This window comes from Phacochoerus africanus, chromosome 14 (assembly GCF_016906955.1).
Source record: "Phacochoerus africanus isolate WHEZ1 chromosome 14, ROS_Pafr_v1, whole genome shotgun sequence".
In the NCBI taxonomy this organism is placed as follows: domain Eukaryota; kingdom Metazoa; phylum Chordata; class Mammalia; order Artiodactyla; family Suidae; genus Phacochoerus; species Phacochoerus africanus.
Window position 1 is genome coordinate 39,654,737 of NC_062557.1, and position 18,772 is coordinate 39,673,508.

Sequence of the window (18,772 nt, forward strand, 5' to 3'; positions counted from 1 at the left end):
AAGCTGATAGTCTTTGGAATTTGTTTCCTCGCGTAGGAATTCTCTAAAAATTTACACATACGGTAAAAAAATCCCCTGTTGCTTTCTGTTAAAAACAAAAAACCCCGGCTAATTTCCCTGGCCAATTCAAGGAAGTGAACAATGGTGATCCAGCCCAATGGTGATCCAGTGGGACTGGAGGAGAGTGGGGCAAGGAAAAAAGGCTGACATAGCATCAGAGCTGAGTTCGAATCCCTGCCCTGAATGTGATTATGAAAGTAAACTTAATGTCTCAACCTTAGCGTTCTTACCTATGAAATAAAGCCAATGATATAACTCAATCGTTTGTGAAGTTTTAACTGGATTAAGTAGATAATACGCCTAGCATGTAATACGGGTGCTGGCACAAAAGTAGCCTCCTTCAGAAACCAAGATCCAAAAATCTCTGCACCTTCCCCTCAAAACATCCCATCTTAATCTTAAGTAATAATAGGAGGGGATGTGCTGGGGTTGTGGGATGGAAATCCTATAAAATTGGATTGTGATGATCACTGTACAACTATAAATGTAATTCACTGAGTAATTTAAAAAAACTTAAGTAATAATAATAAAGTCTTTAACTAAAAAAGAAAGATAGGAAGACAGCCTGAGGCAGAAGCTTGGAAACCAAAATGCAAACAGGACTAAGGGTAGAGAAGTAGAAGGAAAAGCAAGCAGTTGTAATGATGTAGGATGTTTTTAGAGTTCTATGAAAGTATAAGAACTATATATCTCTTAGGCCCAGCTTCCCTCCCCCAAATTTGTTGACTGAATAAATGTATGAATGAGTGGTCAACAGTAACAGCTGCTATAGAGAAAAGGAGGAAGGGCTGAAAAGTGTCCAAGGATTTAGCAACACAAAGGTCTTTGATGTCATTGCTGAGACCATCAGAGATAATGAAGGCAAAGCCCATGCTGCAGAAGTTCGAAGACAGATGGGAAGGAAATGAAAACAAGAGTTATAGACAAGGAGGTCCCATTGTGGCTCAGCGGGTTAAGGACCCGAGTTTTCTTTGTGAGGATGCAGGTTCTATGCCTAGCCTCACTCAGCGGGTTAAGGATCCAGCGTAGGTCACAGATATGCTGCTCGGATCTGATGTTGCCATGGCAGGGGAATAGGCCTGCAGGTCCCATTCAACCCCCTAGCTTGGGAACTTCCTTATGTAACAAGAGTTAGAGATAATTCCCTATATTAATGAAATGAACATATAAATGAAAAGAGATATAGGGTGGTATTCAGTGGAGAGAATAGCAAAGTTTTTTTTTTAAGTTGATTCCTATATTCATACATTTTCTTTACACTACTCCTTTAGCAATACCCCTGTTAAATTGTATTGTATTGTACCATTGGCTCAATTATTTTTCCTACCCACGTGACTTCAAAATCTCTCTCTCTCTAGCCTTGACCTGTTCCCCAAACTTTACCACAAAATTGCTAACCACACTGATGGATAATTCTATATGCGTGTTCCACCCAAATTAAGCAAGTCATAAGAATACAGAGGGGTGTTTAAAATAACTGGTTCCAGACACAACTCGAAGAAGATAGAGGTGGATTTCGTAAAGAAGATGCCACCAGAAAAATCTTTGATTCCTACCTTTCTCCTGTTCAAAACCTTTCAACAACTTGTTTCCTAATTTGTACAAAACCTATCCTCCCAGTTTTCTCTATTTGTTTTCTCATCTATAAAATGGGGGAGGGAGTTCCCATCATGGCTCAGGGCTTAACGAATCTGACTAGGAACCATGAGGTTGCAGGTTCGATCCCTGGCCTTGCCCAGTGGGTTAAGGTCATGCCTTCACATAATATGACCTATGTAAATATTTACTATGGTTGCAAATGTTTCAACAAATCACACTGCCAGAAACCTGGGGGTCATTTTTGCTTTCTCTCTTTAACTGCCATATTCATTCTATTTCCAATTTGCCACTCCTAATTTCAAAATATCTCTTAAATTCATCCAATTCCCTCTATTCACCTCATTAGTCCAAGCCACCATCACCTCTTGCCTGTACTAGAAACCTCAACTCTCTTCTCAACCATATTCATATAGCAGCTAGATTTTCAACTTTTAAATACAACAAACATTCCAAAAAGTGCACACATTATACCACATAAGATCGTCTTAAAAATATAAACCTGGTCATGACTCCGGTGTATAAACCCTACAATGGCTCTCATTACACTTAGACTAAAATCCAGTCTCCTTCCCACAGCCTTAAGAGCCTTCGTGGTTTGGCAACTGCCTACCTCACAGGACTGCCTACCAGCCACTTCTCACTTCCCCTCATTTCACTCCTTGTTAGCTCTTGCAGGCCTCAAATATGCCAAGCTTTTTCCTATCACGGGACTTTCACAACTACCACTCCCTCCTGCCTAATACTCATTTCTCCCAAATCCACACATGGCTGTCTGGCTCATCATTTAGGTCTCATTTTAACTGTAATCTCATAAAGGCATTCCCTCATTACCCGATCAAAAAGGTTCTGTTCTCCCAGCCCCCACTACCACCCCATCCTAGTCCTCTTATTCAATTTGTAAATTATGTTATTTATTGGTGTATTTCATGCTGCCCCCTTAGCCTGGAAAGCCCTGTCACCACTACTGTGACTTTCCCCAAATGTTCGCATCTTTTGAGATCCACCTAATCCACAAAACTTTCAGTGGACATCTGGTCCTGATATGAGTCACAGGAGATACCAGGTTACATCACTGTATTAGAAAGCAGCTGCCAGGAGTTCCTGATGTGGGGAGGCAGCAATGAATCCAACTAGTATCCACAAGGATGTGGGTTCGATCCCTGACCTTGCTCAGTGGGTTAAGGATCCGGCGTTGCCATGAGCTGTGTGGTGTAGGTTATAGAGGTGGTTTGGATCCTGAGTTACTACGGCTGTGGGTAGGCCAGCAGTGGTAGCTCTGATTCAACCCCTAGCCTGGGAACTTCCATATGGCACAGGAGAGACCTTAAAAAGACAAAAAAAAAAAAAAAAAGCAAGCAAGCAACTGGCAGAGAGAAGCCGAGATAAAATGGGAGGTTAGAAATGCTCTTCTCTTTGGTTACATAGGCCAATATAGGCCTTCTGTTTAAGCCAATTTGAATGGCCTCATTGCTCCCAGCTGATATCGTCTCTTCCATTAAATTCACACCATATTGAACCTGATGGCTCTTAATAACATTTAAATGCAATCAATTTTGGGGTCTTATTTATTACATCATAAACCTGAGAGTGGGATCTGTGATTAGGTGTTTATTTTTTGTTGGCTGTAATAATTGACTTTTTTTTTTTAACTGCCTTTCCCTTTTCTCATGTGATAATGTCAGTTTATTTTTGGAATAGTCTCAATGGGCTATTGTCTTGCCATCTTTTGTCTAAGAGTGAAACAGGGAGTGGTGAGGAAATCCGAACCAAGGTAGGTCACAAGGAATCTGAATTATAAGTACAGGGACAGAAAGAAATTTGTTGAACCTCATTCTCGGCAACAATGATGCCTAGATGAGACTTTGCTAATTCTTGCGAGAAACATCCAGTAGGGCTGTATAATTACTGTACTTTCAGAGTTGGCTTTCCTTATTTTGTTAGCTACTCCATATTCTTCCAATAATTTTTTTAGTTTAAATTAGCCGTTTTCTGTTGCTTGTAGCCAAAAACCGTAACTGATACACGTTTAACTAACTTCCCAATCATCTTAGTTGATGCCTTTTCTCAGCTTTGTCTTTTTGCTGTTCACTTAAGAAAAGCCCGTTTGTAACAGCTACCTTTGATCATATACCTAATGTCAAGTGCTTTATACATTACTCCAGTCCTTAAAACTCTGTAAGGTGTTCCCCTTGTGCCACAGCAGAAATGAATCCAACTAGTTTCCATAAGGATGTGGGTTCCATCCCTGGCCTCGCTCAGTGGGTTGGGGATCTGGCATTGCCATGACCTGTGGTGTAGGTCACAGACATGGCTGGGATTCCACGTTGCTGTGGCTGTGGTGTAGGCTGGCAGCTGTAGTTCTGATTCGACCCCTAGCCTGGGAATTTCTATATGCCACTGGTATAGCCCTAAAAAGAAAAAAAAAAACCTCTATAAGGTAAAACTCTTACATTAACGTGACTTTCTCCTGCAGGCGTTTTAGCAGAATATAAAACACTTTGTAGAACTAAAATCAAGGTTAACTTGCAAGATTTTATTTCTCCTCTTTGGATAATAAACTTTATTTTCCACCGTTCTCATTCTGTGAAAGAATTAACTACCTTTATAAGGTCCTCTAAGGCAGTAACTAATAACCTCCTATGGAGTTCCCATTGTGGCTCCGTGGAAACAAATCTGACCAGTAACCATGAGGACACAGATTTGATGCCTGGCCTTCCTCAGTGGGTTAAGGATCCGGTGTTGCCGTGAGCTACGGTGTAGGTCCAAAATGCAGCTCAGATCTGGTGTTGCGTGGCTGCCGCGTAGGCCAGTGGCGACGGCTCCAATTCAACACCTAGCCTGGGAATCTCTATATGCCCTGGGTGCCACCCTGAAACATAACAAAACAAAACAAATCACCTTCTATTTCTGGTTATTTTTTGGGGGGAGGGGGCGTTGGAGAGAGAAGGAGATGAACTCTAACTTCATATAAATTAAATAAACCTGCAGCAGCAACTCAACCAAGGCAATTGCATACGATGTAAAAGTACGTTGCAAATCCTAAGGTTAATTACATTCCTTCTGGTATACAAACAACGAAAATTATCTTCTCTGTCAAGCCTCCCCAGTTCACGCTAGTTAGAATTCATCAGATTCGTACCCAATATTCATATCGCTAAGGTAACACAGCCGACTGTGTACGAGAGTAGGAACCATTTTGAACTAGCGTACCAAGTGCTTACAGTTATGCTTGAAAGAACCTTATCTAGAAGACAGTTAAGCTAAAGAAAACTCGTCCCAAGTTGTGAGTAACAAAAGATCTCTTCTCATCCTAATCATTTTTTTCTTTAAATAGCAATTGGCGACCATAAAGCTAAGGCTTCTATCTCCAATTATGTCGCTTCAAATCCTCCCCTAAGGCAGCAGAAAACGGTGAACCACCACCCTCGCCACGAGTACAGCGAGAGCCTTCCATCTTCACATTCCCTTGCGTCCCTCGACTCCTAACTCGATCGCCCCAGGTAACAAACGCCTCTGTGGGCTGAGTTCTGGCTCCAGCCGCCAGACGTTGGTGCGGCGCCCTCAGCACCCTGCTAAAAAGACTCTGCAGAGAGAGATCGGAACCGTAACTTTCCCATGAGGCGACAAAACAAAAACAACTAGGAAGAGTAAAACCAACCAGCGGAGAAGGGATCTGCAAGCAAAACCCCTAGCGCCTTCTTTACTTTCAGCAGGAGGCGGAAGCGGAAGTCCCAGTGAGGCCATAGAGATCTCTAGTTCCGGTCTCGCGGTCGCATTTCGGGCTAGAGCGCCTCGCCTCGCCTCGGCCAGCCTTCTCCAAGCCCCGTGATCTATTTCCGGTTGCGGCTTCTGTCATAAAGCGGAGACCTGCCTTCAAACGCTGGGTCGCGGGTCTCTGGCGCTTCGCAGGAGTCAGCGCGCTAGGACGGGAGCAGGCGGGGGGGGGACTGCACTGCTCACAACTGAGCCTGACCGAGCGGACCCTCAGAGCCGCCTGGCTTTTGGAGCCTTTAAGATTGAAGTCTATGATTGACAGCTTCCAGGACTGCGGCTCGAGAGTTCAGCGCTCCTTCGCCCGTACCTGTCCCCCTCTGTCACACGCTCTACCCTGTGAGGTGCAGCATTAATCACGTCACCCCCTCCCACTCGCCACTGCCACCCGCGTCTGCGTCAACTTGGTTCTTAACCTCCTTCACCCAAGAACCCCTCCCCTCTGCCTCCGGAAAAGGTCTTTTTTTGCCTAGTTCCTGTAAAATTAAGGGGGTATCCTGCAGAAAGTTATCTTCAAAACTGAGCACCATCTGATACTCCCCAAAAGTTCATGCTTGCTAGGGAGTTTGTGTGCAAAGTAAAACCCAGTGCACACAGGAAACTATGGCTGAACATGGGGCTCACATCACAACTGCTTCTGTAGTGGATGACCAGCCATCCATCTTTGAAGTGGTAGCGCAGGAAAGTTTAATGACAGCAGTGAGACCTGCTCTTCAGCATGTGGTCAAGGTAAGGATTTAATTCCCTGAAACGTTTTAGAGATGTCTGGGTAAAAACTAAACCAACAATTTGAATGTATTTGTTGGCCTAAGTTTTTTTTGTTTTGTCTTTTTGCCTTTTCTAGGGCCGATTCCCGCGGCACATGTTAGTTCCCAGGCTAGGGCTCTAATCAGAGCTGTAGCCACCGGCCTAACCACAGCCACAGCAATGCAGGATCCGAGCAGCGTCTGCGATCTACACCACAGCTCAGGGCAACGCCGGATCCTTAACCACTGAGCAAGGCCGGGGATCGAACCTGCAACCTCATGGTTCCTAGTCGGAGTTGTTAACCCCTGCGCCAGCACGGGAACTCCTGTTGGCCTAAGTTTTGAAATAACCAGTTTGCATATAATTCATATCCTATGATTTAACTGTTACTCGGGTCTCTGTTTTGTGTTGAGTGTTGTGTGTACTCAATACCCAGCACTTAAGGGAGCTTAAAATAGTAGAATTTAGAGGGGAAAAAAGGAATTATAAATACAAGGCATAGTATATGTGTAATTAAATTTCGTTTATTTATTTTGCTTTAGGTTCTTGCAGAATCAAATCCTGCCCACTATGGCTTCTTTTGGAGATGGTTTGATGAAATTTTTACCGTGCTGGATCTTTTGCTCCAGCAGCATTATCTGTCTAAAACCAGTGCCTCGTTTTCTGAAAACTTTTATGGCTTAAAGAGGATTGTAATGGGAGACACACAGAAGCTTCAGAGACTGGCCAGTGCTGGTCTCCCAAAGAGGCAGCTCTGGAAGTCAATTATGTTCCTGGTTCTTCTTCCCTATCTGAAAGTGAAGCTGGAGAAGCTAGTTTCCAGCCTGAGAGAAGAGGATGAATATTCCATCCATCCCCCTTCTTCCCGCTGGAAGCAATTTTACAGAGCCTTCCTGGCAGCCTACCCATTTGTTAACATGGCCTGGGAAGGCTGGTTTCTAGTACAACAGCTTCAGTACATCCTAGGAAAGGCTCAGCATCACTCACCACTGCTGAGTCTGGCTGGAGTTCGCCTTGGGAGGCTTACAGTTCATGATATACAAGCTCTGGAGCACAAACCAGCTGAAGCCAGCATGATGCAGCAACCAGCTGGGAGGTAAGGCCTTAACATTTCCCCCAAATCTGATTGATAAATTCTAAAAGCTTATCCAAATTTTATGAAACTCACCTCTCTCAGTCCACGTGGAGGTATTTCATAAAATCAGAGAAAAAATTCTTGTGTCCATAAAACAAGGACTGTCATCCCGATAACCTTCCTCATACTGGCTACATGTTTGTCCACACTCGCTAAAGGAAACTGTGCTAGATGTGTATATATATTATCTCAATCCTCATCACAACTCAATGAAATAAATGTATTAGGACCATTTAACACCTGAAGAAACTAAGTTCCAACAGTTAAGTATCTTGCCAAGGCCATACAACTAGAAGGAGCAGAGCTGAGAGTCAAGCCAGACCAATATAGTTCTAAAGACTGCTCTTAACCATGGTGCTATCCCGTTTCTAGTTAGTGTGTGTTCTCCAACAAGTTCACATATATTCCTGGAGAGTTCCCTGCATGCTCAGCAGTTAACGAACCCTAACGACTAGGATCCATGAGGATATGGGTTTGATCCCTGGCCTGGATCAGTGGGTTAAGGATCTGGCGTTGCCGTGAGCTGCAGTGTAGATTGCAGAAACAGCTCAGATCCCCTGTTGCTGTGGCTCTGGCGTAGGCCTGCAGCTGTAGCTCCAATTGGACCCCTAGCCTGGGAACTTCCATATGCCTTGGGGGGCGGCCCAAAAAAGCAAAAAAATATATACATATTTATATTCCTCAATACTGCTGAATTATTTTTTAAGTGAGTTGTTTCTTTTTCTGGTTATTAGTATCTCCTGCCCCCAAAAAAGTGTCACTAATTTCAATGTCTAACTAATTTCTTCCATAAAACAAAAAACAAACAAAACCCTAGTCATTAAAAACAAAGCTTATGGAGTTCCCGTCGTGGCGCAGTGGTTACCGAATCCGACTAGGAACCATGAGGTTGCGGGTTCCGTCCCTGCCCTTGCTCAGTGGGTTAAGGATCTGACGTTGCAGTGAGCTGTCATGTAGGTTGCAGACGCGGCTCGGATCCCGCGTTGCTGTGGCTCTGGCGTAGGCCGGTGGCTACAGCTCCGATTCAACCCCTAGCCTGGGAACCTCCATATGCCGAGGGAGCGGCCCAAAGAAATAGCAAAAAAAAAAAAAGACAAAAAAAACAAAGCTTAGGAGTACCCTGGTGGCTCAGTGGGTTAAGGATCGGTGTTGTCACAGCTGTGGCTTGCGTTACAGGTATGTCCGGGGTTTGATCCCTGGCCTGGGATTTTGTATGCCGAGGCCAAACAAAACAAAACAAAACAAAATAAAGCTTAGCTCCTATACTAAAATACTGTAAGTCAGAAAGAGGGAACTGTTTCAAATAGATCCTTACAGAGATAATGCCAGTCCAGCAACTATTCAATCCTGGAGCTGAATTAGTGATTCTGATGACAATTTAGTCATTCTGTGATTTTACCTAAATAGTTTTTTCCTTTTGCCTCCTTGTTTTAAACAGCATTGGTGAGAAGATAAAGTCTGCTCTGAAGAAAGCTGTGGGAGGTGTTGCCTTGTCCCTCTCTACTGGCCTTTCTGTGGGTGTGTTCTTCCTGCAGTTCCTTGAGTGGTGGTATTCATCTGAAAATCAAGAAACCATCAAGTCATTGACTGCCCTGCCTACACCACCACCACCTGTACACCTAGACTACAATTCTGATTCTCCCCTGTTACCCAAAATGAAGACTGTGTGCCCACTATGTCGTAAAAACCGGGTGAACGACACTGTTCTCGCCACCTCTGGTTATGTGTTTTGTTATCGCTGTGTGTTTAATTACGTGAGGAGTCACCAGGCTTGTCCCATCACAGGTTATCCAACAGAAGTCCAACATCTAATTAAACTGTACTCCCCTGAGAACTGAAAGGGGTTAGCACCTTATCTCACAACAAAATGATTGTGCTGTTAAGGCCACAGGGCTGGTCTTCCACGTGGTAAATAGTATTGTTTGATACTTCTCATTCTCAGTAATTCTATGAACTTTAAGTAATGACATGGATTTCTTTAAAAGGATATGCTCGATCTTAATCTTTTAGCTTGCTCTCAAGACATCCCTAGAGTTGACCGAGCTGGCTGGAGTGAGAGAAACAAGATTGGCAGGGGATGTGAGGGTCAGCATGGAGGAAGTAAATAAAAGGATACTTGGCACAGAAGCTTTGCCTGTCCCCTTCCTTAAAGAACAAGGGGTACAGAAGCTCCCAGGAAAACCTCCCCCAAAAAAGTGGGTGGTGAAGGGGAAGCAGGCCTTTTTAGAAAAGAAAGCATTTATCTGCACATGAGGAATAGGTTTTTATCAGTTTACAAACAGTGTGAATGCTGGACCTGCTCTTTACAGAAATACTTAGAAACAATACTTGGAATGTTTAGAAAAACAGCTCCTTCCATATGCTGTGACCCATTTCTTAAATAACATTTCCTATAGTTGATCAACTTTTAAAGATCCCTTTGTGAACCTTACATATCTTTCTTGGGAAAATGGTTAAAGGAAAATAGGGCTTGAATTTATACAGAGAATACTCTGAAGATTTCAATGTGAAAGCAAAGCTATTAATGAGGAGATGAAGTAAAATACTGATAACTATGTGCGAAGAAAGGATCTTTTAATAAGCTCTTTATGCTTGCTGTTAAGTGTTTGTTAGGACTTCCTGTTGTGGCTCAGTGGTAATGAATCCGACCAGGATATGGGTTTGATCCCTGGCCTCACTCAGTGGGTTAAGGATCCGGTGTTGCTGTGAGCTGTGGTGTAGGTACAGACAAGACTCGGGTCCTGAGTTGCTATGGCTGTGGCGTAGGCTTGCAGTTGTAGCTCCAACTGGACTCCTAGCCTGGGAACTTCCATATGCCACAAGTATGGCGCTAAAGAACAACAACAACAACAAAAAATTTGCCAAACTGGCATGAATAATTCGGGTTGTTACTAATGTTTCTATGAAACACAAGTAATTTTTAAGAATAAATGCTTTTGGCAAAGAGCTGTTCCAGGTTGTCATGATTATATGGAAACTGAAAGATAAGCTGAGGTGTTAAATTTTTCATTCAGACCAGCTTTGACTTTTTGAGGTATTAACATTTTGCTTTTTTTGCTAATCCAATACTTGGAGAGAAATCCTCTACTGAAACTGCAAGAGTTCAGTCTTATATGAAATACCTTATTTCAGAAATACTACAGAAACACTTAAGTTGCCTGTGTAGAAAAATGCAAGCCACTACCCTTTTTGGCAGGTTGGTGAAAATACATGGGCTTAAAAATAAATCAGTACTAGAAGAAGAAGGAGGAAAATAATTTCATCCTGAAACAGGTGAGACAGGTGTTTTCCAGTACAAGTCTTTAGCAATTCAAAGCACATCCTCTGATAGCACCAAAGTGATAAAACAAAAATTTAAAATAGAATATCCTATAGCTTTTAAAATATTAACACTTTATGTACCATAAAACGAGTATAATGGGTATTTGCAAAAATCCTTATTAAGCCACAGGGTTTTATGAGAACAAATACCATAGTTAATTAAACATTTTTAATATAGTAATAAGTCAATACGTGAACTGAACCAGACTTAGGATTGAAGTAATGCAGTCTTCCATGAAGATATCAAAGCCATGTTTTTCACCTTAACCTACAAAGGAAAACATGAAAGTGTCAGTAATTCAAAAGCATATCAAAGAAACACTTACATGATAAAACCAGTATCCAAATATGCTAGAACATACCAATGTGGAAAAACCACAAGCAGAATCAGCTCAGAGAGAAGATTAAGGGGTCATACCCTGGTCAAAGCCAACACAGAAGTTATGGCAATACCAGGTCAGACTATACTTCACTCATCATCGCATCATTGTCTCTCACCTTCTTGTATTACCTAAAAGCAGCTCAACAAGCTATTTTCACATCCAAGAAAACTTAAGTTCACTCATGAAATTAAAAAAAAAAAAGTGCTTCTTTTTAGGTAAGTTTCAACCATGGGCTTTCAATACTTGATCTTTGAAATACAGAGTAGAGTGGAAAAGCATTTTTTAGTGAGCCAAAACACCACGCAAGATAAAAATCTCAGAACTGTCCGTGAAGGGATTTATAGTATAGTAGGAATTCTACTAAATTCCTTTATAAAACTCCAGGTTTTTTTTTTTTTTTTTTTCCCAGTGCCACACCTGCAGCATATGGAAGTTCCCAGGCTAGGGGTCAAATCGGAGCTACAGCTACTGGGCTACACCAGGACCACAGCCACAGCAGATCCGAGGTGCATCTGTAACCTACACCACAGCTCAGGACAACACCAGATCCTTAACCAATTGAGCAAGGCCAGGGGTTGAATCCACATCCTCAGGGATACTAGTCCATTCCGATGAACCACAATGGGAACTCCCTCCAGGTCATTTAATATACAATTTGATTTACAATTCTGCTGCCAACAAAGATGAAAAGTATAGTCATATAAATTTTATAAAGGAGCCTTCTAAAGAGTCCAAGACCAAGGGAGGCTAAGATTTGACAAAGGTCCACAGCAAATTAACCGCAGAGCTGCAAAGAGAAACTGAGGTCTGATTATCAGATTTATTTTTCCACTACCAGCTAAATATAAGGTTAAATCTCACTTTTCTCCAGGCCCTGGGCAAGATAAAGGAAGCAATGCAAAGCCTGGGTACTCCACAACCTGGACAGTCAATTTCTGAATGAGAAAGCTGACTGCATTTCATTTATTCTAAATGACACTTTCTCGTGGTTTACTATTGCTGACATGCTATGTTAAAATACTAGGATCACAAATAATGTTACCCTCTCCAGCCTTCGAGTATAGTTACCAGTCAGTATCTAAACAATTCTGGAGACACAACATGCTTCCTTCAGCCATTTATACATGTCAATAAATTGACACTCCACGGTTGAAAACTATCAGCTATGGTCTTTGTTCTCCATTCAGCAACTAAACTCCACATAGGAGAGGGAAACCAACAAAGTGCCTGTTTACAGGAGCTATCTCATCAACCTCTACGGGTGAAGTAAGTACACTTAAAAATGAACAAACAGGCTGAAAGAATTTAATGTAAATAACTTTGTCGAAAAGCATGAAACTTGTGAGCAGAACTCCAACTGTGCTCCAACCACATACGGCGGGCACACTTCCCTAGGTCTCCTCCTCAGTACATTTTGCTGCGTCTGGAATGTCTTCCCTACCCCCTTTCAACCTGGAGAATGACTAATTATAGTTCTAAACCTTTGTTCAAATGTCACCTTCTCTGATAAGTGGTCCCTTACTCCCTCAGTTATCCCCTCCTGTGACTCCTATAGCACTTTTTCCCACCACAATACACAACACATGCCAATCACTCACCCATTCACGTCCCCCACCTCCCCGTCTCTCCCACCAACCCCATCACTCAGAAATCCTAAAGAACTAAGTCTTCCATTACGCTCAGAAATATGCCTGGTACACAAAAGGCTCAATAAAAGCGTTTCGTTCAATGAGCGACTCTCCCTACTAAACCCTAAACTTCTAGATTATAAAAGCATTAGATTATAAAGCCGACTTACCTCCCACACTGCGCGCTGGTTAAGGATGTACCTCAAGCATCCTTAAGTCCTCCTTCCCCCAGCTTCTAACTCATGGCGTTCCGCATGTTGCCCTGCGCAAGGACCACCAATGCTTATATACAGTGGACCCTCAAAATGATAACACTACTACTGCTGCTGCTGCTAAAATTAAAAAAAAAAAACAACAAAAAACAAAACAAAAAAAAACCCACTACTACTCCTGCTAATAATAACGTCCAAACCCCACAAACTTCAGTAAAGCCTGAGAAAACCGTCCTTGCGGGGAAACGCGAGTAGGGCCGGAGCCACAGCTCAAACCAACGGTTCAGACAGGGGATCGGCAGGTCCTTTCCGAACCTCCCCAAAATTCTCACGCCCTAAACTCTCAGCAGGTCACCCCGGCTTGTAGAGGGTGACTGCAGACGAGCCTCTGCGGTACGGTCCCAGGACGAACCCACACTCAGCATCCCAACCCTCCTTGCTCATGCTACCCCGCCGGCGTCCCACAGTCCCGAGCGGCCTTCCCGCGACAACCAATCGCATAGCGGCCGGAGGATCACGTGGCCCGGAGCCTTGAGGCGGGGCTGGTGCGAGGAACAGCCAATGGGAGGGCGAGACGAACGTCATGGGTGGAACTGGCTGGCTCCTCCAGGGCCTTCTCCATCGCCGCTTTGCGTGGCGGGCTCCGGCCTGAGTTCAAAGCGAGGTTCTGAGCTATTCCCGTGCATACTGCGATTGTCTGACCTCGAGGAGCATGTAGTCCGGAGTGGTTTTACTAGTGCCTTGCTTCACAACTGGGAAAGGGCCTCTGAGGCAGGCTTGTAGAGTGTGTGTGCCCTGGTTTTCCGGAAAGAAAGTATTTGTTCCCGCTTCAGGGCTAGAGATTGGAATGGACGGGGTTTTTGTTTGTTTGTTTTTGTCTTTTTGCTATTTCTAGGGCCGCTCCTGCAGCATATGGGGGTTCCCAGGCTAGGGGTCTAATCAGAGCTGTAGCCGCCGGCCTGCGCCAGAGCCACAGCAACGCGGGATCCGAGCCGCGTCTGCAACCTACATGACAGCTCACTGCAATGTCAGATCCTTAACCCACTGAGCAAGGCCAGGGATCGAACCCACAACCTCATGGTTCCTAGTCGGATTCGTTAACCGCTGAGCCACAATGGGAACTCCTGGAATGGACTTTTGATGACTCTGTCCCTCCGTCCATGTCCAGGGGAGACTCACTGGCTTGTCGGGGCTTTGGGCGCTTCCTAAATTCGGAAGAGGTAGCCAATGAATAAGTTCCAAGGAGAGCAGGAAAGACTTCATGGGAGAGGAAGTATTTGATCTGGGCCTTGGAAGATGGGTGGGGTTTGAGAATTAGGAGATTCTGGGAGAAAATCATTTAACTCCTGCATTAAATTAGAAAGCATAAGGGTAAAGATAAAGGTAAAACAGTGTAGTGTTTCTCAAAATTCAGTGAATTAGAAGAAACACCAGGAGGGGAGTCCTCCTGTGGTGTAGCCAGTTAAGGGTCCGGTTGGCATTGCCCTGGTTTGGGTTGCTGCTATGGTGATGGTTCCATCCCTGGCTCAGGTTGCTTCTGGTGCAGCCAAAAAAAAAAAAAGGAAAGAAAGAAAAGAAAAAAGAAAAATACCAGGAGGAAACTTAACAACACAGACTTCCTCCAAGATCAAAAACAAATGACAAAAACTCCCAACCCAGACTCACAGAATCAGTAAGGTTGAATCTGTAACTGGATCCCAGGCATCTATATTCAAATAAGTGCCCCAGGGGAGAGTCTGATTCATACCAAAGCTTGAGGACCAGTGTTGAGGACCAGCATTAAAGAAAGGGGATGGTAGGAGATTTGAAAGACAGGGTGAAACTTTGTTAAGGATGATGGCTTGCTGGCTGTGTAGTTTAGACTACTCTGGAGAAAGTGGAAGATTGGAAGATTTCAGAGTCTGAGGAGATAGGTGATTAGCACTGGAAACTCAATATGCTGCATTTTTAAATTCACCGAGGGAAAGCAGAGTGAAAGAAGGGGAAGTTATTGCAAGTAATTGCAATGGTCCAGGTGAGAGCTAATAAGAAATAGAGAGGTGACTAGGAACCATGAAGTTGCAGGTTCCATCCCTGGCCTCGCTCCACGGGTTGAGGATCCGGTGTTGCCGTGAGCTGTGGTGTAGGTCGCAGACGAGGCTCAGATCTGGCGTTGCTGTGACTATGGTGTAGGCCAGTGGCTACAGCTCTGATTAGACCCCTAGCCTGGGAACCTCCATATGCTGTGGGAGTGGCTAAAGAAATGGCAAAAAAAAAAAAAAAAAAAGACTAAATAAATAAAATGGTGAAAATAGCATGTCTTAGAAGTTGTTCTGAGGACAATTTGAGATCCTCAAAGTTGCAGATTTGGCCCAAAAAATGCAGTCACTAAATGGCACAAATGACAGGTAGCCCCAGAGCATAGCACCATATTCAGAAGACAGTAAGTGCTTAGTAATTGGTTATTGAGTGAAAAGCTGACATGTGCCATTCACCATGCTAAGCTCTTTATATACGTCACTTCATTCTCACAGGAACTGTATGGAGAAGGCATTGCAATTTACACAGAAGGAATCTGAAGCTTGGATTATCTTAAGCGAGGCTTCAAAGCGAAAAAGTGCTAGAGCTAGGATTTCAATGCCCTATATTCTCAAAACAAACAAACAAACAAACAAAAACAAAAAAACCCCAGCTGATTGAATGAGAGAATGAATGAAAGGAGACTTACCGAGAGTCAGGTAGTGGTGTGGTCACTATGCTATCTAGTCTGCTATTCTAGACAAATCATCTCTTTGAATGAGATGGAGGCTGGTATTTGGCAGTTTGAGTCTATTGAGCTTGAAGCATTTGTAACTACCTCTGTGGATAAACTGAAATGCTTACCGAATAAACACATCTTAAACTGGGGACTCCAGTTCTTGGTCAACTACCAAGAGCATGGCTGAATCACTTTCCCAAGACCTAGAAGGGAGTTCCCATTGCTGTGGCTCAGCAGTAACAAACCCGACTAGTATCCATGAGGATGTGGGTTCGATCCCTGGCCTCGCTCAGTGGGTTAAGTATCCAGCATTGCGGTGGCTGTGGTGTTAAGCCAGTGGCTGCAGCTCCAATTGGGCCCCTAGCCTAGGAACTTCCCAATGCCGCAGGTATGACCCTAAAATGACAAAAAAAAAAACAAAAACAAAAACAGAAAAACAAAAAACCTATAGAAAAATAACACTGTTAAAGCTACCTATTTCTAGTTACTTTGTGTCGTGGACATTTGCTTTGAGGTATCAGAGCCAAAATGTGAGATCCTCCCTGGCCTGATAACATACTCTTCATAGCCAGGGGACTTAACTAAGGAACTTTGAAGAAGGAAGAGAAATTCTCTTTGCCCTTCTTTCACATTATCTTTCCTTCTGATTTGATCTCCAATAGTGCACTGAAGAAGGACAAGAAGGAAAGAATAGTCTAGTTCCTATTTTGAGAAGAAAAAGGGAGGTTCTTGGGAGTTCTCTGGTGGCTCAGCAGGTTAAGGATCTGGCATTGTCACTGCTGTGGCCCAGGTCACTGTTGTGGCACAGGTTTGCTGGCATGGCAACTTCTGCATGCCACAGGCAAAGCCAAAAATAAAATAAAATAAAATAAAAGTAAAGTAATAAAAAAAAATAAAATAGTACTTTAGATTTCTGATTTCAAAGACTGCAAAGCAATCCAGAATCCCAGACTTGAAAGGCAGTGGGAAGAGTTGGAGCATTTGTATTAAACCGACCTGGCTTTGCACCCCAGCTCTTCCTTTTACTGCCCATGTGATCTCAGTTTCCACATAGTGTGCCACCCTCCCAGCTTGGTCCCTTGTGCACAAATGCACGTGTCCAGTAAATGATGGTCCTTTTCATCTTTCTAAAAGCAAGTAATATCAGAAAGATTGCAGCATAAGAGTGAAGCTGAGAATTAAGGTAGATGGATGGTAGCAATAAAGAGACTGAATTTGGAAACGATGTGAGTGAAATAGGGTTAAAGTTGAAGCTGAGAGCGGGCCTTTGCAATTTATTATGTTGCTATGCTGATTATACATCGTAGTATCCATTCTGCCCCCATCCTAGAAACTTTTCAGCCAAAAAGGTACAGAGGGTAATACCAGCAAAGCAAAACTTCATAGGAACAGTAACCACAGACAATAATAATAATAATAATAATAATAATAATGAGGGGTATTCAGAAAACTATTTAGGAATGTTAGTTCATCATAAACAAATTGAAGTAGAAACACAGAGTTGTTTGATGGTTTGATTTAGGGGAAGAGAAGTATATTAGTTTCCTGTGGCTGCTGTAACAAATTACCACAATCTTGGTTGCTTAAAACAACAAAAATTTATTCTCTCGCAGCTGGAAATGTGACATAAGTGGGCAGAAGTCAAGGTGTCAGCAAGGACCGTGCTTGCCCTGGAGGCTGTAGGGGAGAACCGATTTTGTGCCTCTTTCAGCTTCCCATGCCTGCCAGCATTCCCTCACTTTCGGCCACATCTCTCTAATCTCTGTTTCTGTGGTCACACTGGCTCCTCTTTTGCATCAAATCTCTTTTATGTGCTTTTTTTTTTTTTTTTTTGTGGCCTGTGTGTGGAAGTTCTTGGGCCAGGGATTGAACCAACCCACAGCCGCAAACAGAACCGCCGCAGTGACACCACCAGATCCTTAACTCACTGAGCCATAAGGGAGCTCCATCTCTGCACTCTCTTAGGGAACACATAGATTGGATTTAGGGCCCACATAGATAATCCAGAGTAATCTCCTCATCTCAACAGTCATTGCTTAATTACATCTGCGAAGACCCCTTTTCCTTGTACGTTAACATTTATAGATCCATCGCCATCATTATCATCAGTAAGTGCTGGTTATTATTCAGCCTCCTATAAGAAGCTCAATCCAGTTTATTTATTTATTTATTTATTTATTTGGTCTTTTTGCTATTTCTTGGGCCGCTCCCTTGGCATATGGAGATTCCCAGGCTAGGGGTCCAATCGGAGCTGTAGCCACCGGCCTACGCCACAGCCACAGCAACGCGGGATCCGAGCCGCGTCTGCAACCTACACCCCAGCTCACGGCAACGCCGGATCCTGAACCCACTGAGCAAGGGCAGGGACCGAACCCGCAACCTCATGGTTCCTAGTCGGATTCGTTAACCACTGCGCGATGACGGGAACTCCTCAATCCAGTTTAACCAGTGTCTGCAAATGAGAAAACTCTTATCTATTTTTTAAAGTATACAAACAATTGATATTCACTGTAGATCATTTAGGAAATACAGAAAAATTAAAGGAAAAAAAAAAGGAAAGGAAAAGAAATCTGATGAAAAATCATCTGTAATCTCTTCACCCAGGGATAGCCAAGCCTTCATCAATGAGCATTTTTCTAGACTGGGTTAGCAAAGAAGAAGAGTAGGAAAAAAAGAATAAAAGTAAATAGAATAGAGCAAGTGATTTGGAGAGTATTAGAAGAGGTTACTATGGTTCATAATGGATAGGTATAGGGCAGCTTAATTTAAAATGAATGTAGGGAGTTCCCGTCGTGGCGCAGTGGTTAATGAATCCGACTAGGAACCATGAGGTTGCGGGTTCGGTCCCTGCCCTTGCTCAGTGGGTTCAGGATCCGGCGTTGCCGTGAGCTCTGGTGTGGGTTGCAGACGTGGCTCCGATCCCGCGTTGCTGTGGCTCTGACGTAGGCCGGTGGCTACAGCTCTGATTCGACCCCTAGCCTGGGAACCTCCCTGCCGCGGGAGGGGCCCAAGAAATAGCAAAAAGACAATAAAATAAAATGAATGTAGAGCTTTGAAATGAAATTAACTAAGACAGGAGGTGCTCCAAGAGTGAATGGAAGTGACACTCAGCCCTCTTTAGAGGTGGGAAATTTCTCATTGGCTTCTCACTTGAGAAGCTCTGAATTTTCCCATGACTG

At 43.5% G+C, this 18,772-nt stretch overlaps 2 protein-coding genes, 1 long non-coding RNA gene and 1 other non-coding gene across 4 annotated transcripts in view; 1 reads left to right on the forward strand and 3 right to left on the reverse strand.

Annotated features, from left to right (window-relative positions):
• Positions 1-5,354, reverse strand: part of AP2B1 (adaptor related protein complex 2 subunit beta 1) — a 129,343-nt gene extending 123,989 nt beyond the window's left edge. Inside the window, exon 1 of the mRNA XM_047758915.1 lies at positions 5,318-5,354. The gene's annotated coding sequence lies outside the window, so the exon portion shown is untranslated. The remainder of the gene's footprint in view (positions 1-5,317) is intronic.
• Positions 5,355-5,361: 7 nt separating this feature from the next.
• On the forward strand, positions 5,362-9,996 carry PEX12 (peroxisomal biogenesis factor 12). Its single transcript, XM_047758917.1, has 3 exons — positions 5,362-6,159; positions 6,720-7,273; positions 8,751-9,996. Exons 1-3 carry the CDS (start codon positions 6,034-6,036, stop codon positions 9,148-9,150), a joined length of 1,080 nt encoding a protein of 359 aa, XP_047614873.1. The 5' UTR covers positions 5,362-6,033; the 3' UTR covers positions 9,151-9,996.
• A 792-nt stretch (positions 9,997-10,788) lies between these two features.
• On the reverse strand, positions 10,789-12,982 carry LOC125115118 (uncharacterized). Its single transcript, XR_007131984.1, has 2 exons — positions 12,815-12,982; positions 10,789-10,901 (listed from the first exon to the last, which is right to left on the reverse strand). It is a non-coding gene; the product is annotated as an uncharacterized LOC125115118 (long non-coding RNA).
• LOC125115332 (Z30 small nucleolar RNA) lies at positions 11,022-11,118 on the reverse strand. Its single transcript, XR_007132043.1, has one exon. It is a non-coding gene; the product is annotated as a Z30 small nucleolar RNA (small nucleolar RNA).
• Positions 12,983-18,772: the final 5,790 nt, after the last annotated feature.